The sequence below is a fragment of the Penicillium canescens genome (genome assembly GCF_028828765.1).
Source record: "Penicillium canescens strain IBT 15451 chromosome Unknown utg000002l_segment0_segment0, whole genome shotgun sequence".
NCBI classification, from domain to species: Eukaryota; Fungi; Ascomycota; class Eurotiomycetes; order Eurotiales; family Aspergillaceae; genus Penicillium; species Penicillium canescens.
Genome location: NW_026703964.1, coordinates 3,451,040 through 3,477,990, shown reverse-complemented (window position 1 = coordinate 3,477,990; position 26,951 = coordinate 3,451,040). Strand labels below are relative to the sequence as shown.

The following is a 26,951-nucleotide window of genomic DNA, read 5'->3' as shown; positions in this document are numbered from 1 at the left end:
AGCTCGCGATACGTTTTAAATGGTGCATGTAAAATAGAGAAAAGAAGGATACAGTATTATTCACCCAGGTCCTCCTAGAAAACTTGAACTATACATCATATCTGCATTAAGGAACTGGTCAAGGTCAACCTTTTCTAAGCCCGGTAAATCAGCGACCAAAGCCCCTAGCCAGGAATATTCCTCTGCGCTCGGGTTATCCTGTGGGGATGGTCCAACTGGGGTGTCTTGTTGTTCCATATTCAGTGCTTCATTGAAGATTGCTATATCATCTTTCCTGCGTTGTTGATGAAGCATGACGAATAAGCGAGCTGCACTCCATGCTTCTCTCATGGTTTCTGTATCGTAAGTTGATGCGACGAGTTTCAATGTCTGCATCGCTTCGGAAAGCATCGCTAGTGATGACCGTGTGTCCATTACAAGAAGAACACATGTAATGTGAAAAGGTACGTTTGCCATCTGGTGCCAAGGAGAGCAGTTCATTACCATAGTGCGCGAGCAACCAAGTCCTTTCTTCAGGAGTGCGAGGACCCTTTCTGCGAGGGAAGAGGAGATGTCGAGGTTTTGGGTGTGGATCCTCCTAAGAATGCAGAGGACAAGATTGCATTGTGCCATGGTGGAGGGTGGCTCCTTGTGGACTCTATCCAAAACTTCAGAAAGCGTTACTTCAAGATCTGTATCATCTTCCTTTGGCTTTCCGGGATCTAGGCTTGCTGATATGGGGAGGAGGCCGAGAATCTCATTTGTATAGTCGCCAGGTTTTGTCGATGGCGGGAGCGGCAGATCATTCTTTTGGAAGGAGACCCTTGATAGGCCTAGGTCAAAGGATGTCCACATGTTCAAATGCTGTGCCACACCGAATAGTCGCCTTCGAATGTCCGGATCACACTGTGCGGTACCTCTGCTGCTCGGGAAAACCGAGTCTGTAGACTCCAAGTGAAATCCCGCAGCTTCTATCAGATGCATCAATCTTGAACTGGCTATCCATGTCGAGTGTGGCAGATCTGTCATTCGCATATAGATGGCTCGCAGTGTCCACCCGGTGAGGAGGTCTACCGAGGGAACTCCAGACAAAACGTGCATCTCCAGGATAGATCGTGCTGCACCACTCAGATGTAATTCCGTGATTGTCATGTTTCGTTGTGAGAACAGACAACCAATTGCAGCGACACCACCCAGAACACTATCATACAGCTCACTAACAGATGCTGACTGCCAGCGGGACTCCAACCGCTCAAAGAACTGACTTCGATCAATAAACCCGTAGCATGGATCTACTTTGTCGAAGTAAACCTGAGCAAGACTCCTCATATGTTCCAAAGATGTAATCTCCGTAATTGAAAGTGCAGTATTCACACCACCGAATCCCGATGATAGGCTCCGGGTACCAATATTCCACCCAAACAAGCTAAGCTTCGGCGCTTTCGCGGGGTCGATTTTTAGACCCATTTTGCGTACGAAGGCTGCACCGGAATTTGCCTCAAGACGACGCACTAGCCCATGGGTATCTGCTGCCCCATCTTGCTGTTGTGGAGACTTCGCAGCTGGTGGGCCTTCCAGAGGATGCTGTTCTTGGGTAGTCCGTCGCTTCCGTCGTTCATTTTTGTAATGGCAAGCATAGCCCCATTCAATGCAGGTGGTGCAGGGGTCGGCGCCGTCGCATTTTCTTTTGCGTTCCCTGCATGGCTCACATGCGATTCGGGCCCGCTTGCGCTTTATCTCTGATTGCGACATGGAAAGAGGCCGGGGATGGACAAGATAGAGATCCCGCAGGTGCCGGTGTGAAGAGGTCGGGCGCGGAAAGGCAGGCGGGTATTGCGGGTATTTATTTACATGGTGACGTCGATGGCCTCGGTAACTCCAACATTCTTCACATTCGATCTCGTTGCTCTCATTTCTTTTCAATACACACCTAGCTACAATATTCTTCAAGTATACGCCAATTTTCTCTATACCTTATTAGAGCACGGCAAAAGCATCTAGCATGGCTGCAAACCTGTTGTCCCGATACCCATGGGTGTCAAGCCCTTTCTTGGTCAGCGCCCCAATGCGAGTTATGTCCGGTCCAGCATTAGCAGTCGCTGTTTCTCGTGCCGGGGGTTTAGGATTCATCGGGCCTGGTGCCAAGACACAAGACACAAGTGACGATCTCGAGGAAGCATCGTCGCTACTCCGCCAAGCAGCGAACTCAATCTCAAACACTGGTTCTGCGCTACCTATCGGTGTAGGATATCAGCTCTGGGCTGATGATATCAACATCGCCGTTGCTGGAATTGAGAAATACAAGCCTTGTGCAGCCTGGTTATACGCCCCGCGCCGTGGACCCCAAGATTTCGATGACTGGTCTAGCCAAATCCGACATGTATCCCCTGAGACCCAAATATGGATTCAGATTGGTACATTGAAAGAAGCAAAACAACTTCTTCAAAGTGTTCAGCGGCCAGATGTTGTCGTCATTCAAGGGGCCGAGTCTGGTGGGCACGGTCGGGCGAAGGATGGAATGGGACTCATGGCATTGCTTCCTGAGGTGGCTGATGTCATGGCAAGCAGTCAAATTCCCCTATTCGCAGCTGGAGGTATTGCCGACGGGCGCGGAGTTGCAGCCGCGATGTGCCTGGGCGCCTCGGGTGCGGTGATGGGGACTCGGTTCCTGGCTGCTAGTGAAGCGCGAATTAGTCGAGGATATCAGAATGAGGTTGTTCGTGCATCTGATGGTGCGGCTTCAACGACCCGCACTCTGCTGTACAACCATCTCAGGGGTACATTTGGGTGGCCGGAGGAATACAGTCCAAGAACCATCTTTAACAGGTCGTTCATTGAGCAACAGCAAGGAAAGTCTTTTGAGGAACTCAAGAAACTCCATAACGAAGCTACCAAGGCAGGTGATAAAGGCTGGGGGCCTGAGGGCAGACTCGCAACCTATGCCGGAGCAGCTATTGGGTTGATTCATGAGGTAAAGGGGGCAGGAGATATTGTTCATGATGTTCGAGAGGATGCTCTGAACAGGATTGGGAGACTGCGGTCCAACAAGATCTAAGCAACTATCATGTTGAACAAGCTTATGAATCTATAATGAATTGAAGACTATGATAGTATCCATGGATTCACTCGCACCTCGGGTCTCGGCTTCAGTCATGATAGGAAATCCACCAATGGTGCTGCTCATACCCAGCGATCCGATGGTTTCACCGACAGCGGGGACCATCATCAAGAGAGACCTGATAAAGTTGACGATGAAAGCCCTTTTCCCCATGAATGAGTCGGCTGTGGGTTGAAAATCTCAACCCGGGGACTGAATACCACAACTACCAAAGATCTGATGATGTATATGTTTGCATCAAGGTTTAATATTGAGAATCAGCTTGCGCTCCTCGACGAATTAACTTCGAACGAAGAGGCCGAGGTTACAAATAAAGAAAAAGACATGTAGTTCCTGGAAGATCTTGATCCAATTAGTGACAGCGAGGAAGACGAGGTGTCGCTTGTCCAGGAACAACCTGCTACCCAGGGTATCCCAGCATGCCGCTGATAATAGACAGAATAACGTTGCCTTCTGAACCAGACAAAGAGACTCATAGGTCTATTTAATCTGATGGTGAAGCAGGCCTTCCTCTACCTGATACTCAGCAGCGTATGTCAAGGCGGGTTCGGAAGCGACCAAGATATGAGGACGGTCAGTATTCACATTATTAGTCGAGTACTCAAGAGTGAATAGAATAATATCATGCCTAATTCATGTAGAATCTCTATCCTTCATTTTACGACGTCGTATATAAGGCAAAACTACAAATTACACCTAGAATCTGAGGACCTGTGGAATTGACGCCAAAATGACCAATTTCGAGGCCTGAAACGGCCGCCTTTCGTAACTTTGGACTTCGAGTTGCCTCTTGGCCGCCAACTGCCCTGTGAGTTACCCGTGGACTATTCTGCACCCGCCCAGCACTGGCACTCATCGTCTGGTCTTGATGTTGACGCTCGACTTCGCAGTCGTTCCTCCCTTTTTCACTGGCGACCAAAACAAAGCCGAAATTGGCTCCCCTCCCTTCTCGCCCAGCTCAGTCAAGCGCCTATAAGATGTTTCGTCTTCCCTCTCTTTTGGTGTCCTTCCACCCTCCCATTCTCGCTCATCGCCGCTGCCTACGCCCCAAGTCAAGTTAGACGTTATCGTTTCCCGCAACACAATTTCTTTCAATTCTTTTCATTATTTATATATAGTTTCTCAATGATGTATTCCCAGCCGAGCGTAGGGTCCCCTGACGAACGAAGGAGAAGAACATTCTAAATATAGATGTCTCATATGTGATCACTGCTAGGTAGGGATATTTTCTTATCTTCACTCCTCCGATCTAATCTGATACTAATCTCTAGAACCGAAATTTTTATGCACGGCGATTACTAACTAGCATATTGCCCGATCGCTCCAATTATTTTGTTTGCTTCGGCAATAGTGTCACGGGATTTGCTCGCGCTAGTCACCTGACCGCTTATTGTTCCACAGTAGATGATTGCAACGGCCCCAGAAGACAGTACGAGATTTCGGCGCTGCGCCTTTATCCGTATCTCATGAATCGTATCGGCGTTTCGTTTGAATCTTTGACTAAGCGCCGTTCCAAAATAACAGAGTTCAGAAAACGCCTCTCTGGTCCCGTCACTGCCTTTTAGTTGGTTCATTAGCAGTGGGCATATATACCTGAATTATTCCTCAAGCCTACTCCAAATTCAATCAATGTGACCCACAGACTACACTTCGGACTCTAGAGCATGGGTCGCTTAGCCTCCCTATCCAATAGCTATCCGCGTTGTGTAAATACGAGTTCCGGTCTCGCTTTAACCCCTTGGCATCTTGGCTTTCAGGGTCTATCAATGGTAAATCCCGTGTTATTACTAAATTAGGGCACAACACCGCAGATCAACATGCTTTTAAAGTCTTTGTCCGCGCTATTGTAGAATTCATTCTCTGAGTATGCTTTCTTGTGGATTATCCCACAACCTCTACGAAAATGTTACTTCATCGTCGTTTTCTCATAGTCCTCGCCTTGCTCGTCATTCCAACGGGGGTACTATCACGAGGCGGCGGCCACGGTGGCTCTAGCAGCAGCAGTGACAGTGACAGCAGCAGTGGCAGCAGTGGCAGCTATAGTGACAGCGACTCAAGTGGTAGCGACGATACCTCATCAACGTCTTCATCATCAGACGGGGGCACCAGTTGCACAGATTCCCACCGCCTCGATTTCCTCGATCTCCAGCCTTACCACTACAACCAGTACAACAGTGACCCACGCCGTGGCCACGCCAGTGCCTACAGCGAGTTTGACGGCGTCTTCTTCAAAGGCGTAGCAAACTTTACGTACATAATCGAAGCGCCGCCGCCAAACATCACCAGCCTCGGGTATCCTTCAAGCAGTTCAATCAAATGTCCCGTAGGCGAACAGTCTTTCCGCATGCTAGGCGTTGCGTGGGTTGCTGGCAAACCGCCCAGGCCTGCAGGACCCAAGAACCCCATTGCGATCGGGTTCAAGGCTTGGGAAAGCAACATACGGCTGTCCGACATCGACTATTCGTATAGTGTATGTGACCAGGTGGACCTTATGCGCTTCGGGACGACAGTGGACATGATCTACAGTACTTATAAAAATGTCTCTCTTGATGCGATGGATGCCGTGGACCTGAAGATTACGCAGGCGCCTGAGAACAGCGACATGATTCAGTTCGAGGGCGTCTATGATTTGAAGGACTGGGCAAATAGTGAACGGAACTCTCGGGAACCAGAAAAGTACGAAAATAGCGGCCTTTCCGACCAAATGTTCTACCTTCCGGCAGGTATATGCTCGGCAGGGGAAAAATTGGGCGAAGTGGGGATGAGATGGAATGGGACGTTTGTCAAGGGGTCTATGACCAATGAGACCCTGCAGTTGAACTTGTCTGGCACAACGATTGCTGAATTCGAGATTGACAGCATGTATGAATCGACCTATACCAAGGTTAATGTGACTTTCGAAATTGCATTTACGGGGACTTTGGACGTTGCAAATTCCACGCAGGTGGTGTTGACTGGCGCGGCGAGCCATAACGAGTCACTGATCACCTTTAAAAGGGCGAACAGTGCCACCATTCCGGGACTGTCACTACATTTGGCACTACTGTCTTTGTTGTTTTGTTCTACGTTCTTTTTATGATTGAATGGACTTTTACCTTTTCACGGCAATTACATCCCTCGAGTTGATTGCTTCTTTCAATTACTAAAATCACACGGCCAGTAACCTAATTTCGCTAATTTACGCTGTTTTACGCTAATCATAAGCAGAAGAATCAAGATGGCCTGAGAGTTAAGTATCTTATATTTACCTATTTTGATTCCTTTCTCAATGAAAAAGTTGGGATCTTGATGCTTGTATACTTGCTCGAGGTCGAGACTTTTCGAGCATCACATTACACCCTTCTCGAAATGCAGTTTTGAGGGTAACGTTGTCAAACATTCGACACCTGCCACTCACCGTTTTCTTTGACGGCTACATCCCCAGGGCAAGGAATTTAAGGGAGCTCAAAGCCTGCAATTTATCTGCTGCCTTGGGAGTTAACATATCCAATCCATTGGGGGGGGGGGGAGCGTAGTAGACTGTGAGGCAAGACATTGGACATTGGTGGTACTGACATGGCTTCAGGCCGAAAAGCAGAAAATAGAGTAGTAGGGCTGACGGTAATCCCAGTTGGGCGGACGAAATTACAAGAGGGCAGAGGTGAGTGCAAGCTAGAGGGGATGGAGAGAGGGAGGAAGGGGAAAAAGGGTCAAACCGAGCGAGGTCGTTTGTTTTATGCCAGGGCATTGAAGGGAGGTTACGTGACAGTGTATGCTGCGGACTAGGCAAAAGATGAAAAGAAAAAGATAGGATCTACCACAGTTTTAACAAAATTTTTGGATGCTCGTGAATAGAGAAGTCCCGAGTCTCTATATCAGTTGCTCTAAGAATGCTTTAGTATTAACCTATAGGATAAACTCTGGTATCACAAAGAAATATACCAGCATCGACTTGAACCTCATGATTTATCTTATTGACCGCGTAGTCCTAAAACACGAAGAGAATAATACGCGTGCTTTCTAAGTCCCTAACAGCCATAAAGAACATGATCTATAAAATCAAGCTGGTTTTGAGCACGTTTATCTAGATGAACCGTCTCTTTTTGCCGACCTTTAAATGGCAACGTTTGTTCGTGCGTGTTGAAGACTAAATGGACCTCCGATAGGCATTCTTCGGCTCGGAAATAGCGCCCGGTAAAACTTTATCAGAAAAGAAGTCTCGTTAATCAAGGATGAGATTGACAAACTAAATAGATTGCGGGATTGCTTTAGTAGAAATTTCGACCTACCGACCATACTGGCTTTCACTGTGTCGAACCGGAGGGTAATTAGGATATCCAACGGGAAAAGGATGAGCTTGAAAATGGCCTTGGGCCATTAAGTCGGCCCTGAGTCGGGCATCAGCGTGAGTTTTGGGGTTGACCGCCATGGAATGACGGACGAAGGTAAGGAACGTAAGGCTCCCTAGAGTTTGTGTTGCCGGACGAGAATGATAGATATATTGCGGTATTTTCAGCAGTGTGGCGCTGCGTGGGAATATCTATCATGAGCTCGGACAATTAACGTAAATAACTCAACCGTCCAAGACTATGCAATCTGCCCCTTTAGTGTACCCATCACCAGATGAAATACAAATCTGGGGCTTATCTGCCCATCTCTCAGCTAGGCTTCTGGAAACAATTTCCCTGCCACCATTGGCACCGGCCGATATGGCAAATACGCTCGTCGCAAAAACAAACTCAGTACCAGCTTCCAACCCGTCGGTCTTGTTGCGCTCCACGACTGGTATCACGGTTCGGGGATAGGCCAAGTTTGTGTTAGAATCTGGCTGAAGGGCACTGGAGCTTATTTGTGGCAGCAATGGTGCAGTCTTCAGCGATGCAACCGATACACCGCTGCAGCCAGCAGCCGAGAGTATCAGGGTGCAATCTTCGGATCCGAGAATGCCTTCGGCCGTCCTGATCTCTGCGTCGGCAGCAAGCTTATTGATAAAGGGAAGTTTGGTGCCGTCTTTGGCGCAACGTGATGGCGATGCGAACCCGCCTTCAATCGTATGTAGAGTTCGCAACGAAGTCTTCACACGAATACGGTGAAGGCGAACGTGCCAATCTGGCCATCGATCCGTCGGCGGAACAAGGGTTGTCTCAATCTCGATCTGCCTATCTCCCCAAGGACACCAACGTACCTTTGCAATGGTAATTGAAGATTTATCCCCATTGGCGTATAGGATAGCTTGGGGAAACGTAGCTTGTGAGCATTTCCATTTCACTGCCCAGGTCTCAGCCCCATCACGACTCAAAGCCAGCATACAGTCTGGTGCAATTTGCTGAATCAGTGGGCCAGTAGGAACAGAGAAAGTGAATGCCGACGAGTACTCAAACTTGGAGTATTTGGCCTGTGTTGCCTTCATAGGCCAGGCGACGAACTGGGCTGGCGACAGAAAGAAGTGGTGATTACCCATCGGGTGATTGCTGACAATCTGCCTTGGAGCAGGGACAAGGCTGGGCTTGAATAGCGGCGGATAAGGCTGTTCTGAGGCAGTCCAGAACTCGTCGTCTTGGCTCAAAGACAGAGCAATAAGTGATTTCATGCACCAGTAAGGCGACTGTGGAGAGTTATAGTCCTCACACATGAACATATTGCTGTACAACTGTCAGAAAGGTCCTCGAGAGATAAAGATTATCGGATTGATATATGCATACGGGTACTTCCAGCCTATATTCAGGGTACCATCAGCATGGAAAATGTCATCCGAGTTCTTCGCCCACCAACGGAGGTGGCGCAACAGGAAGCCCCTGATACTACCCGGGTCTGCCAGTGGGAATGGCATGTCCGGAACCTTTGCTACAGCTAGAGCCGCAAAGAACCCGCCACAAGCGAATCGGTATGTAAGAGACCGACCGAATGGTATTGCTGAGCCTAAAGCCACAGGTGGTTAGAACGAACATGGACCGTTTCAGGATATGTCATATCTTACCGTCTGCATCAAAATATTTCCAGATCGAAGCCCCAAATTCTCTCGCCTGCTGCTGATATTTGGCGACCCGCTGCGGATCAATATCACTGGCAAATTTGATATACAGAAGCTGGCTAAACTGAAGCGCAAAGCTTCCAGAGTAATAGTCCGCTTGACGTCCGGGACCTATTGCATCTCTTCGGCCTGTCTTTTCGTACGCCGCGTCTTGTTGCATTTCCTGTTCAGTGCTCAGCCACGGACCATCACCGGACCAGCCATCCTCGAGGTAAAACGAGTCCAAAATAGCGAAGTCGGAGTCCATTGTGCTGGCAAGCTCTTGGGCTGGTACACTGCAGACGCGGATGAGGGCAAGATTCGAAATAACTCGAAACCATCGCCAGTTGTTATCGGGCATTGGCTTGTTGTTCATGCCACGCAGCCAAGCTTCTATATTGTACTTTGTCCGCTTATCCTGGTTGTGATAAAGGACATCCGGGGCAGAGATCAAGGCAAACGATATTATCTCAGCTTCTACCATGCGCTGACCTAGTTCGCTGATCTCACCCCAGTAGTCTTCATGATCTGGATCCGTGCCAGAGCGAAAGCCTTCAATCCATGGCTCCAGTATTTCCCTGTAACGAGCCGATAAAGGAGTCCCTGTGCTGTTGCTCGAACCCGAGAGAATGGCACCAACTGTCCAGAGTGGACGAGCAAACCCTTCCAACTGAGCGGCCAAATCATCAAAATGCGCACCTGTCCCAACGGGAAGGCGAATTTTGGCTCGACCAGGAGAGAAGTATGCATGCAATGGCTCTAGTATGGACAGAGCTGCCAACTCCAGGTCATCCCTTGTTTGTAAGGGATTATCAGAGAACCCTTTCAGGGGAGGCATGTCTCAATGATGTGTTTGTAAATTTCGTAGAGGCTGATTAACTTCAAGTCCCGGTTGCGAGAGAGATTATAGTGATGGCTTTCAATTACACTTTATTCATTGCGATACATGACTGGGTCCAGAAAATCTAATTCCCACACTTCGGAGTTGCTGGAAGAGCTTGGCAAAGTCGTCTGGCCGCAATTCACCCGACGCCCGAGCCCTAACTTATCTCTTCAAGGTTTGGTCTACTTCCCCGCACTTGGGCAATCAAGTGACCGTTTCGGGAGGAAAGAAGTAAGCCTTCGGTTGAATTGCACCGGCTGAATTCGCCCGGCCTATTTAGCCCGCGCATTCGCCCGCCTCATCCCCCGATCCAAGTAGGCCCGTACCTTCAGAGGCCCGCAACACTGCTCAGCCAAACAGATGGAGTCGGAACCCAATCCGGCCAACCTGGAGGACCGACCTGCCTGTGGAGCATGTCGCAAGCGCAAGCTGCGGTGCTCACGCGACGTTCCGCAATGCAGCCATTGCCGAAGAATTGGTACGCTTGGCTTGAGGCTTCTGAATATGGTGTATTTTCTGACCGCAGGGCTTGGCCGGATTACGTCTAGGAACGGCGTGCAACTATGACGGTGACCGTGAGAAACCCGGCATTAAGACAGGTGCAGTGGGGGCTTTGAGGCGACGAGTGGGTGAGTTTGAGCCTTGTCCATGTGCTATACAGGAAAGGCGTTAAATTTCTGATTCGGGATAAATAGAGACCCTCGAGGACACTGTTTTCCAACTGAGTAAAACCGGAACCAATGAGACTATTCAGGGTGCAAATGAACCGAGTTCGCTGGCCTCTGCGCTATGTGAAGGGCTAGAATTACTTCTTGAAAAACTACAGTCCAAAGCTCCGCAGAAAAGACCGTGGTCCGAAGTGGTCGACGAGCCCCTCGAGGAGAATGTAAATTACGAGGATGAACCACTACCACAGCCGCAGCCTTTGTCTGCGTCATCGAAAAAACGCAGGCGTGGAAATGACAGGCCAGTCATTGAGCCAGATGATCTTGCAGGTCCTTCGTCCACATTACCGCCGCCAAAGGTCCTAGAGGCTGTCGTTGATCTCTTCTTTGATCTGGTGCAGCCATGGGTGCCCATCTTTCATGAGAAGAGATTTCGTCGGCGACTGGAGAATCCAGACTCTAGGCCTGCCTTAGAGGTTGTTCTTCACGCGATGGTTGTTGCATTGCTCAAGCATGTATACCCCCGAGAGCTTATAGCCCATTTAGGTGACATAGAGAGCATCTGTGAGCGATCTCGGAAGGTTGTTGTCTTGACCGCTATGGATGATTTATATGTTGAGAATTTACAGGCACTTATCATCATCTGCTTTGAAGACGCACGTGCCCAAGTCTGTTTCAGAGAAATCAGGAAGCTAACCTTGTATAGATCGGGTCCGGTAGACTTTCACGCGCGTGGCCCATTGTTGGTTCACTAACCAGAACGGTGGAATATCTACAATTGAGCGTCGAAACAGAAAACCACGATAAAGATCCAGTACTGCAGCCTCGGCCATCTCTTCCCCAAGCCAAAGATTGGGTCGAGGAGGAAGAGAGGCGACGCGTGTTTTGGACCATTTTTAACCTGGACAGGTGAGCCTACATCCTCGCGTATGACTTGCGAATAAGATATTAACGGACGGCAGATTTTGTTCAGTTACGACTGGGTATGCTTAGCCTCTTGAAGCAACCCTGCACAAAAACTAATTGTCTTCGGTAGATGGAACACTAGCTTAACATCAAACGATGTTCACCGGCGCCTCCCCGCAGATGGAGGCTTATGGCATAACGAGGAAGCAGTCACTACACCATTCTTTGGCATTTGGGACCGGTCGGCAGGAAAAATCGGAAGGCTCATCGCCTTTCTCCCCACCGACTATAATGCTACGGAACCTTCGACCAACGGATTCCCTTCCACACAGGGAAACAATTATCTTCCGACGACATCCGAGGAAAAGGTTGACATGTCAACAGTTGGCGCATTTGCCTACCGGGTTGAAGCCACCGAGTCACTGAGTAGGGTGACGACCTTTTTCCTGCAGCAAAAGATCAATTATCGTGACCGACAGGAAATGGGTAGCTGGCTCATGCGGTTTAAGGAGCTAGATTTACGTCTGGTCAGGTGAGTACGCGAATCATATCGTTCTACCTCCCAATCAATATCATTTCTCACAGGACAAACAACAGTTGGAAAATGTTTTTGCCCCAGAAGTGGAAAGAGGCAAATATATCTCGCCAGCCGGCCGTGGTGACGATGGATCCGAACCTGACGCTGGCACACATCACCCACAACACATCTATGATTCTCCTTCACCAAAGAATTGCCTATCCTCCCTTGGAATGGTTGGAAGTGGTCAAACTCCCAATCCTTTCCAGCGCCGAAACCTGCGAAACAGCTGCCAGTGAGACAGCCAACATCACCCAGAAATTCCTTGACAACTCGCCCCCGCGCAGTATTGTAGATAATCAGTTCGCCTTTTGCGTTTTTGTCAGCGCAAGAGTCCTTCTAGGTTTGTTATACTTTTCCCGTTTTGGTCTTCTATTTAGGAGTACACTAACAGGCCATATCCATCTGCAGTGCACTGGCGTTACTATAAAACACAGGAACTTCCTTCCGATTACGGAACACTCATGAAATTCCTCGACATCATGTCAACTCGATGGTCGAGTCAGAATCGGGAGTCAACCACCAGCCGCAAAAACTCGGCAGCCAAATATTTCAGCCAACTTAATGACATATACGACAAATGTCAGAACGACACAACATTCAAGCTCGATGTCTTGGGATACTCCAATGAGATTGAATGGACTGGCCCTCCTCTGAGTCAACCGAGGGATAGGAACCAGGTATCTGTGTCTCACATTGATGGCACTGTTAGTGCAACCAATGATCCAGCTAGACCTTTGCCCTCTCACGGACCAAACCTTCAGCTTTCTCCACAACATTCCGCAAACATGACGTCTTGCGGTGGTGACGTCTCAACTGGTGGATTTTCTCACTACCCTCATTCCATTAGCAGCCGGAGACCAGATATACTGAATCCAGTTGACATCGATCGTGAGACTGGACAGCATCATCAAATGGCATCGGCCTCTGTTCCTGCCCACTTGAGTTACAACACAGGAAGCCCAGACGAATTGACCGCAGTTACGTCAATTTTGCTAGACCAGCAGTACTCAGAGATGGACCGGATCATCAGTCTAAACAACGCATACTTTGCGTCTGATGTAGCTTATACTCAGTGAATCTCATAAAAGCTGGTTACGCGTTAAGTTGAAGCAAGTGTCACGTTTTATTATTGTCTAGTGTTCATTTTGTAACTGATGTGGACTGTTTATTATTCTATCTAGAGATAGCCTATGCTAGGCCCATTCTCAGCAACTGATTCCCAAATTCTAAGATATAATAGTCCGCATACACCAGTCCGTGATCACTATAACGATCATGATCCTGGGAATTGTGATTGGCCGTTGCATTCTTCAAAATGGAGTCAAATCGTTGTCCAGGCACCACGTCTTCGACGGTAATAGTGTTTCCCTGTTGTGCATCTCCAACCAACTGTGCTCGCTCCCTTGAAAGAGATAGCTCTAATGTATCGGACACTATCCTCCTCGCGGCGAGCTGGTATTGCTCTGCTAGGGTTGCGTCCCCGAGCGTCGCCAGTGACTGCGAAAGAAGTAGCATACCGTTGGCAGCAATCACGCCAGCAGAAGAGTCTCGTAAAGGCTTGCTTTCATCCTCGACTGGGGCATCAAAGTCCCACAATGGCACGTACCGACCCATCGTTCTCTGGCAATCGAGCCCATCACTGGCGGTGGGCTGCTCTACGCAGAGGGGTGCAGTCTCAAGTCTCCACAGGAAATAGTCAGCCAGACCACATGCTGCAGCAAGAAACTCTTCATCCTTGGTCCAGTTATATGTTTGGGCATAGCCAAAAATTCCCCATGCCTGGCCGCGCGCCCAAGTCGAGTCGACTCTGTATCCCTGGGCTGTGCGGTGCTGCTTAATGCCCCCGGTATGGGGATCGAAGTTGACAACATGGCAAGTGGAATATAATGGGTACTTGTGACGCTTATTGCTGCCAGCAGGAGTAGGCTCTGGTCTCAGAAGCGATTTTAGGAGAGTCCGCGCGTGTGTGGTTGCAATGTCCGCGAGGCTGGAGTCTGCGAGATGCTTCGAGGCGTAATATAGCAAGTCCAGGTTCATCATGCTGTCGATGATAACCAAGCAATCATCCGTCATGCTTGTAATGGAAACGTCTGCTTGTCGCAGGACATCCCAGCTGCGGATGACCCCGGCCTTGGGTACGTACCGACTAGCTAGGCTGCGAGCAGCAGCCAGAACAGCATGCAGGCTGTCCTCATTGCTGGACAGCTCCCAATCTTTCCGAAGTGAGGGCTGAATGATGAAGCCCATATCATGGGTATCTGTGCGCGACATCATCGCTTTGACTGGGCCAGTCCACGTGCGGCAGAGCTCGGCTAGTTGGTGTCGCAGGGACGAGCTTGACACTGTTGTGCCTTCATAGTCAAGGTATGGGAAGACTTGAGGATACCTCGCTGCCCGTTCTCTCAGCAGGTAAAGAATTCCCGGAAAGAAACCGCATGTCCAAAAGTCGGCATCCCGTAGGAAGTACTTTCCTACTCGGTCGCCATGCTGCGGCACAAATTCAGGATAGACTGTCGGGGGATCCTAGAATAAGAATAAAGTGTTAGAATTGGACAATACTGGAGCTGACAATCGTAATTATGAGCATTCATACATTGTTTTCTAGCGCCTCCACTGCCACCCGTAGCACTTTGGCTATGATGTTTTCGGAAAACAGCTCGAGCAGTATCTGCTGCATTTTGCGCCACTCGTCTGCCGGGACCGACTCCAACGGCATCATGTCTGTTGGCTGGGAATCTGGGGCAGTTGTATCAGTCCCAGGAGATTGGGACATTCTGTCCTCTGAACCGGCTCTGGAATCCTCAGAGGTCGAGGGGGTATCGGAAATCATGTTGGAAGTAGAACCAAGAACTGGTCCTTTTCTTGTTATATTCCTTGGCTGTCGTGCATCAATTGACTGTGGAATAAACAGCGGTCACAACTAACAGAATTAGAACTCTCAACTATCGCCCATTTATCCTAGATAGGGTGCCAAGCAGCGCCCATTCCAGCGGGCGGCGGGCGATATCGCTCCGGGCTCATTCGCCCGCCGGCCGACTTCGTGGCCTTTTCCCGCTGGAGTCAGGGTTTGTGGCTGAATTTAACCGACTTGGGGACCAAAGGAACGCTGGGATTCCATCGGCCACTCCCCATCCGTGCGAGATGGTGCCAGAAAATCCCCCGATCCAGGAGTAGCTGCTCGACTGCATCCCGTCAATCGTGTGAGGTGTGGCAAGCCATTGGCATTCCCCGGACTCGCAATAATCCGGGGTAGTCGCACTATAAGACCGACGGGCTGAACCTCACCTCTCCTGGTCTCTCGAACGTGGCTCCAAGCCTGCTTTACTCCATCATACGATTTTGGCTACAATGCTCACCCACTCCAGTAATTTCGAAGGGCTTGCACTGAAGGATGTGATTCCCAAGGACCGTAAGCCCTTTTGGAAGGATGGCACCCTTCTCAAGCTGAACACTCTGCTATTGTGCGCCTTGCTCACCCAAATCACCTCCGGCTATGACGGTAGCATGCTGAACGGCATGCAATCGCTTCCCCAGTGGCAGAAGTACTTCGGTAAACCGACGGGCACTCGCCTCGGAGCGATGACCTTTGGCCCAAATGGAGGAACGCTTATCTCGGTGCTGATCTCGTCACAGCTCTGCGAGAGGTATGGCCGTCGCTATCCCATCTGTGGGGGATCTATCATTATTATTATCGGCTCCATTCTTCAAACAGCCGCTGTCAACTACGCCATGTTTGTCGTCTCTCGCTTCTTCGTCGGCTTTGGACTGGGAATTGTGGCCACAGCAGCCCCACCTTTGCTCTCCGAAGTCGCTTACCCAACACATCGTGGTATTCTCGTCTCGTTCTATTTGTGCACATGGTCATTGGGCTCCTTGATTGCAGCCTGGGTTACCTATGGCACTTTCAAGATGACGGACTCGTCCTGGAGCTGGCGCATCCCCAGTGTCCTGCAGTGTTTCTTCTCCCTCGTCCAAGTCATCTTTAGTCTGTTTGCCCCAGAGTCTCCGAGATGGCTCATCTATCAGGGGCGCCGGCAGGAAGCGTTGAATGTTCTTACCAAATATCACGGGCACGGCGATCCGAATTCACCCCTGGTGCGGTTCGAAATGGCAGAAATCACGGCGACCTTAGAGGTGGAGAAGATGCAAAGGCTCTCTCGCTGGACAGAGTGGGTGGCCACGCCAGGCAATCGCCACCGTTTCTTCTTGGCGCTCTATATCCCAGCCATGCTCCAGTGGGCCGGCAACGGGCTCACCTCTTACTATCTGTCCAAGGTGCTCAAGACGATCAACGTGACAGACCCCAGGACCCAATTGATCATCAACGCATGTCTTGCCGTCTGGAGCTTCTTGACAGCCACCGTTGCTGCCACTCTAGTTGATCGCGCTGGTCGACGACGCCTGTTCCTCTTGGGCATGGGAGGCATGGGCATTGCTTACACTCTGTGGACTATTTGCTCCGCACTCAACGAAGAACGAGACTTCAAGGATAAGGGTTTTGCCGCTGCAGTCCTCTTGATGATCTTCATCTTTAGTGCGTGCTACCACATGTGCTCTCCTATTGCGCCTACCTATATCATGGAAGTCGTCCAATATTCGCTGCGCTCCAAGGCATCGATGATGTACCAGTTGACTGGTAATTTGGCCGGCATCTATAACAGTTTTGCCAACCCCGTCGCCATGGATGCTATCTCGTGGCGATATTACATTGTCTGGTGTTGTGTGATTGGTATCCACTTCACTCTTATCTACTTCTTCTTCCCGGAGACTAAAGGGAAGGGTCTGGAAGAAGTGGCTGAAATTTTCGATGGGCCTGATGCGCTGGCTGGTGTCAATGCAATGAAGAGCATGGGTCTGGATGTCAATGTTGACAAAGCTGTTGCAATTGGCTATGGGCAGGAGGCTGAGTCCGATGCGGTGAAGACTGGAACCGCACACGTTGAGCGTGTTTAACATTTCATAGTCCGCGCAATATATACGTATGTACAAGCTATGAATCCCATTTGTGTCAGATCCTTATTTGAGATCGACTGGGAAAGGGGCCGCGACACGTACTGCTAATTACTCCGATGAATAAGCATTGGAGATTACGTACCTATTTGACGCCTTGTGGGCCAATTGCCCCGAGATATCTGGTGAATTGGACGTTGGGATTCGTGGACGGGTGGAGATCGGTTCTTGGCGGCGATCGTTCTAAAATAAGCTTCAACAAGCCTCAGAGGATGATGTATTTCCCCAGACTGTGGCTTGCGGGCTACTAGGCTAAATTCAATTTATTACTATAGGCAGATATTTGATCATTAATCTGGGTTCTGAGATGCCCTGTAAATGCAAGTAAGGGGTTTCTTGTAAAACTCGTTCTACCAAGCCTTGCTACTATCGGCCCCCAATACACATTACCTTGTTAGGGCTTGCTAAAAAATCGCTTCGTCATAAATCCAAAAGATTTCCGGAACGCGACGAGGGCCCACCATTACGACAATGCACTTAGATAGCGGCTGGGCCTTCATGTTGCCTAGAATGACCTAACTTACACCCGCAGGGCTGGGTCCCAAGCCTACTATTGCATAACTAGTGGAGAAGTGTCTGCTCAACTTGGAAGAACCTAGACACTGAAGATGCTCGAGTCTCCAATATGCACTATTTGTATACGCGTAATGCTGAAGAGAGATCATCCTCCTCACAACGCGTGGCACGGAAAGGAGCTGTGTATACCGGACATATTGACCTATTCTGGGACAATAGCATAGTCAAGCACTAGAAACTGAGTGCCTCGTAGATCTACACATGGACGGCACAAAGGTATAAAGAGTTTCTGGATTCCCGCATCCTAAATTCTTCATCTACAATCAAATTAACACTCCTTACCAACTAAGCCACCATCAATACTTACTTCCTTTCCTACTCCCAACCACCAACCGCAAATATGAAGACCACTTTCGTTGTTTCCGCCATGCTTGCCAGCCTTGCTCTGGCCTCTCCCGCCCAGCCCCAGCCTACCCCTGCTTGCAAGGTTGACAACGACTGCAAGCCAAACGAGCAATGCAACAATGTCGGCCAGTGCATCTCCAACAAGGCCACTCGCGATGCTCCTTTAGCCAATGTTGGGCAGGCCTGCCACTCCACTGGCGACTGTGTCAAGGGACTTGTCTGTGACCAGGACAAGAACACCTGCGATGCTCCCAACACCCACAACAAGCGTGGTGTAAGTACCACCAGATAACTATCACCAAGAATGTTTTTCTTATTATGAATACGTATAGGACACCCTCTCCCAGATGGGTCAGGACTGCAAGACCACCAAGGACTGTGTGAAGGGCTTCGTCTGTGACCAAGTCAAGCAGACTTGTGACGCTCCTAACCGCAAGCGTGACAACGCTCCTCAGCCCCAGCAGTGCAAGTCCACTGGTGACTGCGCCAAGGGTCAGGTTTGTGACGAAGACAAGAATGTCTGTGTCGCCCCCAATGGCAAGCGTGATCGCCTCTCTTCTGAGCCTCAGCAGTGCAAGTCTACTGGTGACTGCGCCAAGGGTCAGGTCTGTGACCAGGACAAGAATGTCTGTGTTGCTCCCAACGACAAGCGCTCTGAGGTATGTTATACTTTCTTCACATGGCTATATCTTGGAGATACTGACATGATTCAAAGGGCGATGACCAGTGCCAGACAGACTCCGACTGCTCCAAGCAGGACACTTGCCAGGTTATCGTAAGTGGATAATCCCCGCTGAATTTGGGGCACGATTGCTAACAATACTTTGTAACAGAAGGGTAACAAGGTCTGCGCTGCTCCCCAGCCTAACCCCTCCAAGTAAATGTTCAACCGGTCTTCAGCCGAATCTGGGAGCTGGTGATAACTCATGGCATCCATTGAACATTCGCAATGTGGAGGATTGTCAATTGTTGTATCGCAACGATACTCCATCTGTATAGTCTACATGGGGGTTCCAATTTGCTGGACAGTGGGATCCCTGGTACAGACGTGATTGTTCCCTTTTCTCTGTCGCTCTAGACAGTCCATTCTTTCTTTGATATACATATATATAAAGAATTAAAGCCGGTTTTCTTTCAATTGTTTGTTTGTAAACTTCATGTCACGCAACTCTGCTTTAGTGATTATTCTACGTCTTTCAACTTTTTGACATGTGATCAGCAGCCTAGAGATTGAGACTACGGGTTTGTTTGAGAAATACACCCGAAAAGAGCTCAAATATCAAGCCTGCTGATTTCCAAAATCTTCACTTGCTCTTTGAAAAGGGGAAGTGGGGAGAACATCCTATGGCCCGGTCATTCTCTGATCGTCTGCTTCGGTGCCTTTCCGAACAGGAGTGGATTACCAGAGGAACGGGATTCGTAACGCCTTCCTCAATTGTTGTAACATGCACCGAAGATCCTCATTTGGTCACCAGATCTTGGAATATTCCCTTAGTCTTCATCAAAATGTAACCATTTTCAGGACTTCGAATGCAAAGACCTGCCAACAAAATTATACTATTAAATTCCAATAACTAGACTAAAAATCAAAAGCTCACAAACATCAAGCTGCTCTTTCAAATTGATCCCAAATTCCAGCTTCCTCAAATGTAACATCTTTTAAATGACCCAGCCTCACATACATTCTCCCGAGGGACTGCAATTTCCCGAGCAACACTGGTTGGCGGACATGCACCTGGCGTGCTTCATAGCACACCTTCCGCTCGCCTCACAGTACGAGTCGTACTGGTACTGAAGACTGCACTGGAAGTTATTGGTGCAGCCCATTCCGGAGGAGCACATGGTGCTACGAGAGTCGTTGTCGTACATGCAGACTCTCTCAATCATAGCCATTCCAAATACATTCATCATACGATGAGGACGGCATGTCATGCCAGAGGGGCACTCAGAGCCAGTTGGGCAGCGGAAATTATTCGGAACACCCGCACACTTTCTATTGATACAGGCCGCGGTCTCTTGGCACTGAACATCCTCGTGGCAGGTCTCGCCGATCATTGCTTGTCGCTGGCAAGTCTTGGAGCTGGGAGAGCAGTACATACCGTAGCCGGGGTACATTGACCAGCAGGGCAGTTCGGTGGAGCAGATGTCGTTCATGCAGCTGGCTGCGGTCATGGTGGATGGGTTGTCACTGTTGAAGATGTGGCCATGTCTGTCGGCGGGGGCCTCGATCCTCATGCACTTCATACTGCGGACGTGGCTGCCGACGTCGCGTTCGTTTGACTTCTTCATCAACTGCATATGGGGCCGAGTGAAGGTGAACATCTCGTCCTTGCAGACGTGGTCGCTGTCAAGTCAGTACTGGAAATCCGTAGCCACTGGGTTTCTACTTACGAGTACATTGAGCACATCATTTCATGTATCGACTCGGACGGACATGGGACATAAATTGATCCGACGTTCATGCGACTGAGACTAAGTCAGCGATGCTTCTGCCAGGGATGATATTGATGAAACTTACTAGTCGGGCATAGTGTCGAAGTTTACGCACTTTCCATCAGCCATGACTCGCATTCCCATTGCACCTGCGTGCATGGCATAGTCTGGCTCCTTGAAGATCATGGGCTATATAAAATATGTAAATAGGATGATCTCGAAGTAGAAAGAGATGGGGTGATCGAACCTGATCAGACATTGTCATCATAGGGCTAGCAGCCAGTGCCAATGGCACAAGGGCGAGAATGTTGACAAAAGTAGACATCTTTTCCTTTTGCGGAGAATATTTCAGTCGATAACTGGAGGATGAACTGCTGGGCGAGAGGCATGCTTTTATATTCAACGCTGCGAGAACGTGAGAACCCCATCTTCTACAGAATGCTTAGGTCCGTCTAACCCTCTTTCTCTGGTATTTTAGAGACAAATACTCCAGCTGAGACCTTTCTACCTCGCACAAGGTCAAGTTCTGGTCCCCTGCGATCTCGATTGGTCTCTAGAGTCGGCATCACCGGGAAGAATAAACTGGCTCAACAGTTGGGCTCAGATTGACACAGCAGAGACCTACATCTGGACTAATTGGACAAGTTGGAGATGGTGAACATGGACCTCAAGTCTTGTCTCCAGACGTGCAACCTTAGTGCAACCCCGGACGCTCGGTTAGATCTTCATCTCAGTTCCATTGTTCAAACGTCTAGTGTCTCACTATCCAAGTAGTACATGTGTACATTTCTATCTTACTACGATATGGATCATAAGTTGGAGTAGATGTTTCGATCAAGAGACTCCTTATTGGATCCATTAAATATACGATACCTATGGGGTGTCTCCTACTCGACCGTCACATTCACCTTGCTCTTATCTGGTCATTGGGGCGAATGTCAATAAAAACCAACGAGTATCAACTCAACAAGTGGTGTCACCTACAGAATGCCACATGATCCTTGATATTTTCTGCTTTCTCATACGGCTTGGCATAATACCAAGCAGCGTCCTTGATGCTCTTGTCTGTGTCTCGTATTAGCAGCATGCATGTCTCGATTATTTTTTACACGCACCTCCAATCTTAACAGTATAGTACTCAGCTTCACCCTTCCATGGACAGTAGGTCGTCGTGTCAGATGCTAGGAACAGCGATTTGTCTTTGATGCTCGAAGGGGGGAACTTTGGTCAATGTAAGTTATCAGTGGTCATAACCCCAAAGGGCCGACGGTCACCCACGTAGACGTTCCCTTCAACTGTTTCCCAGGCAGCCGCCTCCGCGATAAGAACGCCGTCGATTTCGGCTTTGGCAGTGGACATATTGTTTGAAAAATCCCAGAGAAAGGTGTGAAGGTGAAGGATACTCTTTTGTTGGGTTTATAAGCCGGAAGTAAGCGGACACGTCCTGCGGGGAAGCTCACGGCAAATACTATATATGCTCTTACCCACCATTCCGATTTCGATACACGTTATTCGCTCTCCACAAGATTCAAAAGCCTTGTGAGGCATGGCTTTTATCATTATGCAAGAAGTACAGATAATTGGACGAGATAATCGTGCGATTTCTTTGGAATAAGGTAGATGCCGCGGTACAGAATTGGTTTGCAGACATGGAAGCGGGCAATGCCCTGGTCAATATCCTATTGGGAACCATTTGCCAAGTTTATGATAGAACAAGGAAGAATGAGGAAGAGATAGAAGAGTAGAGCTGTACCCTGGATGCCCACGCAATGTTGAGGTCGCTGATTCGTTGACATGGGCTTATTCTCTTGCATACATTGAGATCACCGCTTCCAGGTCATGAGAGACACATTCATAAATTCTGCTCTTGAAGTCAGTGTCTGAAAGCTCGGCTTTGGGGGTCTTCTGACGCATGCCCGGCCATGAGTTTGGACATGTCATTTATCTCAAAAGGCCTTGAATGTTCCAGTAACCGATTGTTAATGGATCGACACTGCGCGATGTCGGGGATAACCAGTCTATGAACAGATCGCTTGCAATGGCGTCTAGGTCAAAAGTCTTGCATTGGTGTGGCTCAACAAGCAAGAGAATGTAGCCGACAGGGCGTTGTATGAATTCCTACTTTCCATACTTCCAATCTCGAGCTCTGAATAAGCGGGTCATTGTCATTATCCCTGCATTACGCAAAAGCGACGTCGAATCAACAGCTACGATCTTTTGCACGCAAGATCAGTCGGGGGCTATATCCCGTGGAGGAACCGTCCCTATCTCATTCGGAATCCATGTCCCACTTTTCCGTGTATACCTGAAGCGGAGATTTGATTCAGCGACTAAATCCTCTGGTAGATAAATTAGAATATCCCGGCGGGGGTATCACAAGTAGAATATAATATTACATCCCAACTCCATCCATATAGTTAACCACAAATTTCATATTCATTCCCATGAAAATTCACAGAGATCCCAGAATCTCCATCATCCAAGAATCATCAAACCCATTAAATTGCAAGCTTTCAGGAACCAAGCCATTGGGCGGACCAACACCCATATCAGCTTGCAGAATACTCTGATTCATAGGCGCATCGTACCAAATTTCATTCAACTTGGGCTCCCAGCCCTGTTTTAAACCCTGGACCATCTTCAGTCCCTTTTCGAGGATGTTCATATCCGTTCCTCCGGCAGTGGCGATGTGTTCTGCACCTTCCTTAAGATTGGCTTCGATGCTTTCCAGGTATGAGATCAGATTGGCGGTATTTCGGACCATGGTTCTGTCCCAGGCTGGGTCTTCCAGGATGGATAGTTTGTATAGGTTGACTATTGCGCGGGTAAATTGGAAGAACATGACGAAGGAGATGACTATGTAGTTCTTTGGTGGGATGCTTAGCCATAGATCGAGCCAAGACTTTGTTGCGTTGAGGGAGATGTACAGGCTGTCCAAGCGTTTGAGGTCTGGTGCGTTTGGTACGGCCGGTAGGACGATGGAGATTTCGTTAATGGTTAGTTCGGCGTTGCTCAAGTACATGAGTACAGCTTCTGTGAGGGTGGTTAGCAGTTGTGATGATAGACCATTGGGATTAGAGAAACTTACTGTCTTTCTGCAGATGAACTGGTATCTGGCTCTTCACGGTTTCCAATTGTGTTTGGAAGGAATTCAGATAGAAGGCCAGCGGGTTGAGAGAGTCGCCATCACGGCGGGCATGGTAGACTCGGTCTATCACTAGCTGAATCTTGACAAGCGTGACCAGGAGCTGGTCTTCCTTGCAATCCTTCGCCTCGGCGAGCACCGAAAGGCTTTCTTCCATGTGTGGGGTCCAACGTAAAGCATCAATCTTAAACATCGACAAAGCAACGCTTAATATTTCATTAGGGCACGCTCTGGCATTTCTTCGGTGTTTTGCTTACCTTGATGTGATCAAAAAGCAACCCATCACAGCCCTCCGCTCCTCCAGCGTTCTTGCTGTAGGTGGATTTGGCCTCCAGCCAATAGCACACTTGAATGCTTGCATAGTAGAGTATTCATTTGGAACACTCTTGTTGATTCCAAGATCGGAAACAATCCCAATTAATACATGTGCGTAGAAATTGAGGAACGGTCTTTTGGCATATGTAACCCTGAAAAGCCGTTAAAAATCGGATACTGTCTATTGGGTTTGATGCACTCACCATGAAATGAATGTCATAACTCCAAGAAGCAGATCCATACTCGGCGAGGCCTCCGCCATAAGCCTTTGATGAATGAAGTCGGTGATCTTCTTGAAGGTGCCTTCACTCTCCAGCGTGCCCGGGGTAAGCACAGCCATTATGCACAACCAGAAAAATGGCTGCTGGCTCCGCAGATGCTCAGATGTAATATGAGGCGGAATATTCACAAATGGCAGATACTTGAGGTTCTGATTGCGAAAGTTGTCGAGGTTCTCTTGAGCCGCCGCAGGCGAGATGGACATCGTCGAAGAGATATCATCATAAACAGACGAGCCACAATGTTCAATCGTTGACGGAGATGTAGTACTCGCCGGCGTTCGGGTAACCGAAGATCCAATTTGGCTTGAGACATCGCGTGGAACTTGTCGATGAGTTGCAGCTTCCCAGTCGACTGGAAGACCAGCGTTTGCACCGTTGGCCTGTAGCATTGAGACTATACTATCGAGCTTGGCCTCGAGATGCTGGGTCTTGGAGGATGCTGAGCGCTTGCGCTTTCGGTTTGATTCTGAGGTTTTGCAGTCCTTGTTCAACCGGAGGCATCTAGAGACGGTTAGTTCTGGACTCGGTTGCCGTGCCATCCTACCCTCGGTTTAACTTACCTTTGGCACTTGTCGCTCTCGGCGGCAAGCATACACTTGCACTTAGCACGGACACAGTTAGTGCAAGCCCGCCCGTATGGCGCAGGTGTTCCACTTGTGTTCTGGTCGGAATTCCCCATCATTCCGGTGGAATTCGGGATTGAGGGCGAGATACCGCAAGATTAAAGCTTCTCCCAAAAGAGCATTCGTTTCCATTCAAAGATCAAATCCGAACTGTATTGAGGGTTCTAGAAACTAAAACTTTCCCTTTCACTTGAGTGAGAAAAAGGAGCATTTCCCAACAACTTCCAAAGGTTTGACATGAACGGGATTCATAAAAGTGCGAATTCCGGTCCGTGGCCTGTTGCCTGCTACCTGATTGGTTGTTCGTGTTGCCTTGCTGACTCGCCGCATTTCGATCCATATGAATTGCTTCAACTCGGCCTATGTATACAATATGACTAAAGCTTTAATACGAAGTAAGGGAGAAAATTTTGTGAATGCCTATAATCGTTCGCTACCAATCTTTTTTACGGACATATGAGTAACCTGGAGAAACCTTCAATGCCGGCAACGTTGGACAGGGCGGAGTTCGTGCTCCCGGCTTTCCCAACTCCGTCTATACAATGTTCTCATTCATACTTCATAGAAGGCTCTCCGTCACGGAGTTCGGTGTTTATTTGCTCGCTGGTTTGCCGTTCATGTATTTCTTTTTGACATAGAAAGGATATATGGCTGTGCGAATTCTCACTAGCCCTCCGGTCCCTTGACAGCCTTGCAAGCAGGCAATTGACCTAAACATCCCCAAGACATATAGTCCTCCAACACAATCTACATCTACAAACATGCCAAAGCAATGCGCACATACGTAAATTCATAACAGATTGTCAGGATTAGACAAATTGTCCAGATACCATTGGCGCCGCACACCCGAGCAAACGGGGCACAGCAATAGGACTAAGGTAATTTGACATAATAATGATCAAAAGACCAAACAGGACAACTAAGCCAGTCATCCAATTCCATATCCCCCAAATCATCCATCACAAACAAACCCCCAGTCCAACCCCCGGCATCCGAAACGAGGCTATATTCCTAGACCGAAAAGCTGCGTAGAAATAATCTACTGCTCAGTCTGGAAGTAGTTGAGGAGCACGGAGCGCTCCTGGGACTCTTCACCCCAGTCCTTGACGACGACGCAAGAGCAGTTGACGACCTTGCGGGCGTTGCCGTCACGGTCGAGAGTGCCTGTGGATAGAGTATTAGTAACCAGTAACGAGGGGCACCATATTAAATGAAGGTGTAGTGTGGTGTGGGAAAACGTACAGAGACCAACCCACTCGCCGAGCATCTTTCCGTCGGGAACCTTGATGAGAGGGATCTTGTGCTCAGAGCAGAGAGCAACAACGAGCTTCTTGTAAGCCTCCTCCTCGCAGCCCTCGTTCAGGACACACATGTGGGCCTCGCGGCGGTCGAGGGCCTTGGCGGCCTCACGGAGACCACGGGCGAGACCGTCGTGGATGAGGGAGATGCGCAGAACACCCTTGAGGGCGTCCAGGACGGACATCTGGCCGCTGCCGGCATCGGCAGAAACCTCAACCTCGTCGGCAGGGGCGATGGGGGATGTGGGCTCTTCTCCGTCCGACTGTGTGGGTGATGTTAGAATATTGGTCTTTCATGGGTTCAATGGTAATGTTGGTAATCGTTGTCTCGAGACGAGAGAGTCTGGCTGGTTTGGATACAGTGTGTTTGCTCTAGCAATGTATGCTGGGTGCTGTCGAAACTCGACTTTGTTCGCACATTGAGCGGGCAGGTCATTGCAGGCCCCGCGGCGACGGTGGTTGCTTGACAAGACTGTATCCATTCCAGTGCCTCAATTGTCTTGACAAGAACGGTGGGTGGGAGGCTGTGATCTGAATTGGCAGGTGTATGGACATACCATTTTGGTTTTTTGTTATTCGAAAGTCGGGTGATCCTCGAAGAGAAGTTATTTGGTGATAAGGTGGTGTCGGGGCGCGAAATTTCCCGCTATTTCGACTTTTTCGGCTGTGTGTGCCCTACGCTTATGTCATCCACCCCGCCGTCAGATAGTCATGTGACCACATGTAGACAGCGATTGCTTTGCCTCTGTTGGCAACACTTCACGCCTTTCTGTTTGACCTTTGACAGATTTGTTATGGCAGGACA

General features: G+C 49.1%; 12 protein-coding genes across 12 annotated transcripts; 5 read left to right on the top strand and 7 right to left on the bottom strand.

The window, feature by feature from the left end:
* Window positions 1-60: 60 nt before the first annotated feature.
* On the bottom strand, window positions 61-1,731 carry N7446_002520 (uncharacterized protein; the record flags this gene model as incomplete). The annotated part of the gene is made up of 1 exon (XM_058511269.1): window positions 61-1,731. The coding sequence occupies one exon, from the start codon at window positions 1,729-1,731 to the stop codon at window positions 61-63; it is 1,671 nt and encodes a 556-aa protein (XP_058376805.1).
* Window positions 1,732-1,981: 250 nt separating this feature from the next.
* Window positions 1,982-3,034, top strand: N7446_002519 (nitronate monooxygenase; the record flags this gene model as incomplete). Its single annotated transcript, XM_058511268.1, has 1 exon — window positions 1,982-3,034. One exon carries the CDS (start codon window positions 1,982-1,984, stop codon window positions 3,032-3,034), a length of 1,053 nt encoding a protein of 350 aa, XP_058376804.1.
* A 1,966-nt stretch (window positions 3,035-5,000) lies between these two features.
* On the top strand, window positions 5,001-6,176 carry N7446_002518 (uncharacterized protein; the record flags this gene model as incomplete). Its single annotated transcript, XM_058511267.1, has 1 exon — window positions 5,001-6,176. One exon carries the CDS (start codon window positions 5,001-5,003, stop codon window positions 6,174-6,176), a length of 1,176 nt encoding a protein of 391 aa, XP_058376803.1.
* A 1,473-nt stretch (window positions 6,177-7,649) lies between these two features.
* N7446_002517 (glycoside hydrolase family 154 protein) lies at window positions 7,650-9,924 on the bottom strand (the record flags this gene model as incomplete). Its single annotated transcript, XM_058511266.1, has 3 exons — window positions 7,650-8,718; window positions 8,779-8,995; window positions 9,054-9,924. 3 exons carry the CDS (start codon window positions 9,922-9,924, stop codon window positions 7,650-7,652), a joined length of 2,157 nt encoding a protein of 718 aa, XP_058376802.1.
* Window positions 9,925-10,032: 108 nt separating this feature from the next.
* Window positions 10,033-13,196, top strand: N7446_002516 (fungal specific transcription factor domain-containing protein; the record flags this gene model as incomplete). The annotated part of the gene is made up of 9 exons (XM_058511265.1): window positions 10,033-10,200; window positions 10,250-10,447; window positions 10,496-10,598; window positions 10,665-11,302; window positions 11,341-11,543; window positions 11,597-11,617; window positions 11,671-12,072; window positions 12,126-12,460; window positions 12,529-13,196. 9 exons carry the CDS (start codon window positions 10,033-10,035, stop codon window positions 13,194-13,196), a joined length of 2,736 nt encoding a protein of 911 aa, XP_058376801.1.
* Window positions 13,197-13,308: 112 nt separating this feature from the next.
* N7446_002515 (uncharacterized protein) lies at window positions 13,309-14,950 on the bottom strand (the record flags this gene model as incomplete). Its single annotated transcript, XM_058511264.1, has 2 exons — window positions 13,309-14,643; window positions 14,714-14,950. The coding sequence occupies 2 exons, from the start codon at window positions 14,948-14,950 to the stop codon at window positions 13,309-13,311; spliced, it is 1,572 nt and encodes a 523-aa protein (XP_058376800.1).
* A 518-nt stretch (window positions 14,951-15,468) lies between these two features.
* Window positions 15,469-17,073, top strand: N7446_002514 (hexose transporter protein; the record flags this gene model as incomplete). The annotated part of the gene is made up of 1 exon (XM_058511263.1): window positions 15,469-17,073. One exon carries the CDS (start codon window positions 15,469-15,471, stop codon window positions 17,071-17,073), a length of 1,605 nt encoding a protein of 534 aa, XP_058376799.1.
* A 973-nt stretch (window positions 17,074-18,046) lies between these two features.
* Window positions 18,047-18,932, top strand: N7446_002513 (uncharacterized protein; the record flags this gene model as incomplete). Its single annotated transcript, XM_058511262.1, has 4 exons — window positions 18,047-18,325; window positions 18,384-18,710; window positions 18,767-18,826; window positions 18,885-18,932. The coding sequence occupies 4 exons, from the start codon at window positions 18,047-18,049 to the stop codon at window positions 18,930-18,932; spliced, it is 714 nt and encodes a 237-aa protein (XP_058376798.1).
* Window positions 18,933-19,725: 793 nt separating this feature from the next.
* N7446_002512 (uncharacterized protein) lies at window positions 19,726-20,809 on the bottom strand (the record flags this gene model as incomplete). The annotated part of the gene is made up of 4 exons (XM_058511261.1): window positions 19,726-20,395; window positions 20,443-20,517; window positions 20,570-20,673; window positions 20,732-20,809. 4 exons carry the CDS (start codon window positions 20,807-20,809, stop codon window positions 19,726-19,728), a joined length of 927 nt encoding a protein of 308 aa, XP_058376797.1.
* Window positions 20,810-21,371: 562 nt separating this feature from the next.
* Window positions 21,372-21,843, bottom strand: N7446_002511 (DUF427 domain-containing protein; the record flags this gene model as incomplete). Its single annotated transcript, XM_058511260.1, has 4 exons — window positions 21,372-21,403; window positions 21,469-21,549; window positions 21,600-21,705; window positions 21,763-21,843. 4 exons carry the CDS (start codon window positions 21,841-21,843, stop codon window positions 21,372-21,374), a joined length of 300 nt encoding a protein of 99 aa, XP_058376796.1.
* Window positions 21,844-22,936: 1,093 nt separating this feature from the next.
* Window positions 22,937-24,907, bottom strand: N7446_002510 (Zn(II)2Cys6 transcription factor domain-containing protein; the record flags this gene model as incomplete). Its single annotated transcript, XM_058511259.1, has 5 exons — window positions 22,937-23,517; window positions 23,573-23,835; window positions 23,887-24,096; window positions 24,148-24,726; window positions 24,786-24,907. The coding sequence occupies 5 exons, from the start codon at window positions 24,905-24,907 to the stop codon at window positions 22,937-22,939; spliced, it is 1,755 nt and encodes a 584-aa protein (XP_058376795.1).
* Window positions 24,908-25,887: 980 nt separating this feature from the next.
* On the bottom strand, window positions 25,888-26,706 carry N7446_002509 (40S ribosomal protein eS12; the record flags this gene model as incomplete). The annotated part of the gene is made up of 3 exons (XM_058511258.1): window positions 25,888-26,012; window positions 26,091-26,409; window positions 26,704-26,706. 3 exons carry the CDS (start codon window positions 26,704-26,706, stop codon window positions 25,888-25,890), a joined length of 447 nt encoding a protein of 148 aa, XP_058376794.1.
* Between the last annotated feature and the right edge of the window lie 245 nt (window positions 26,707-26,951).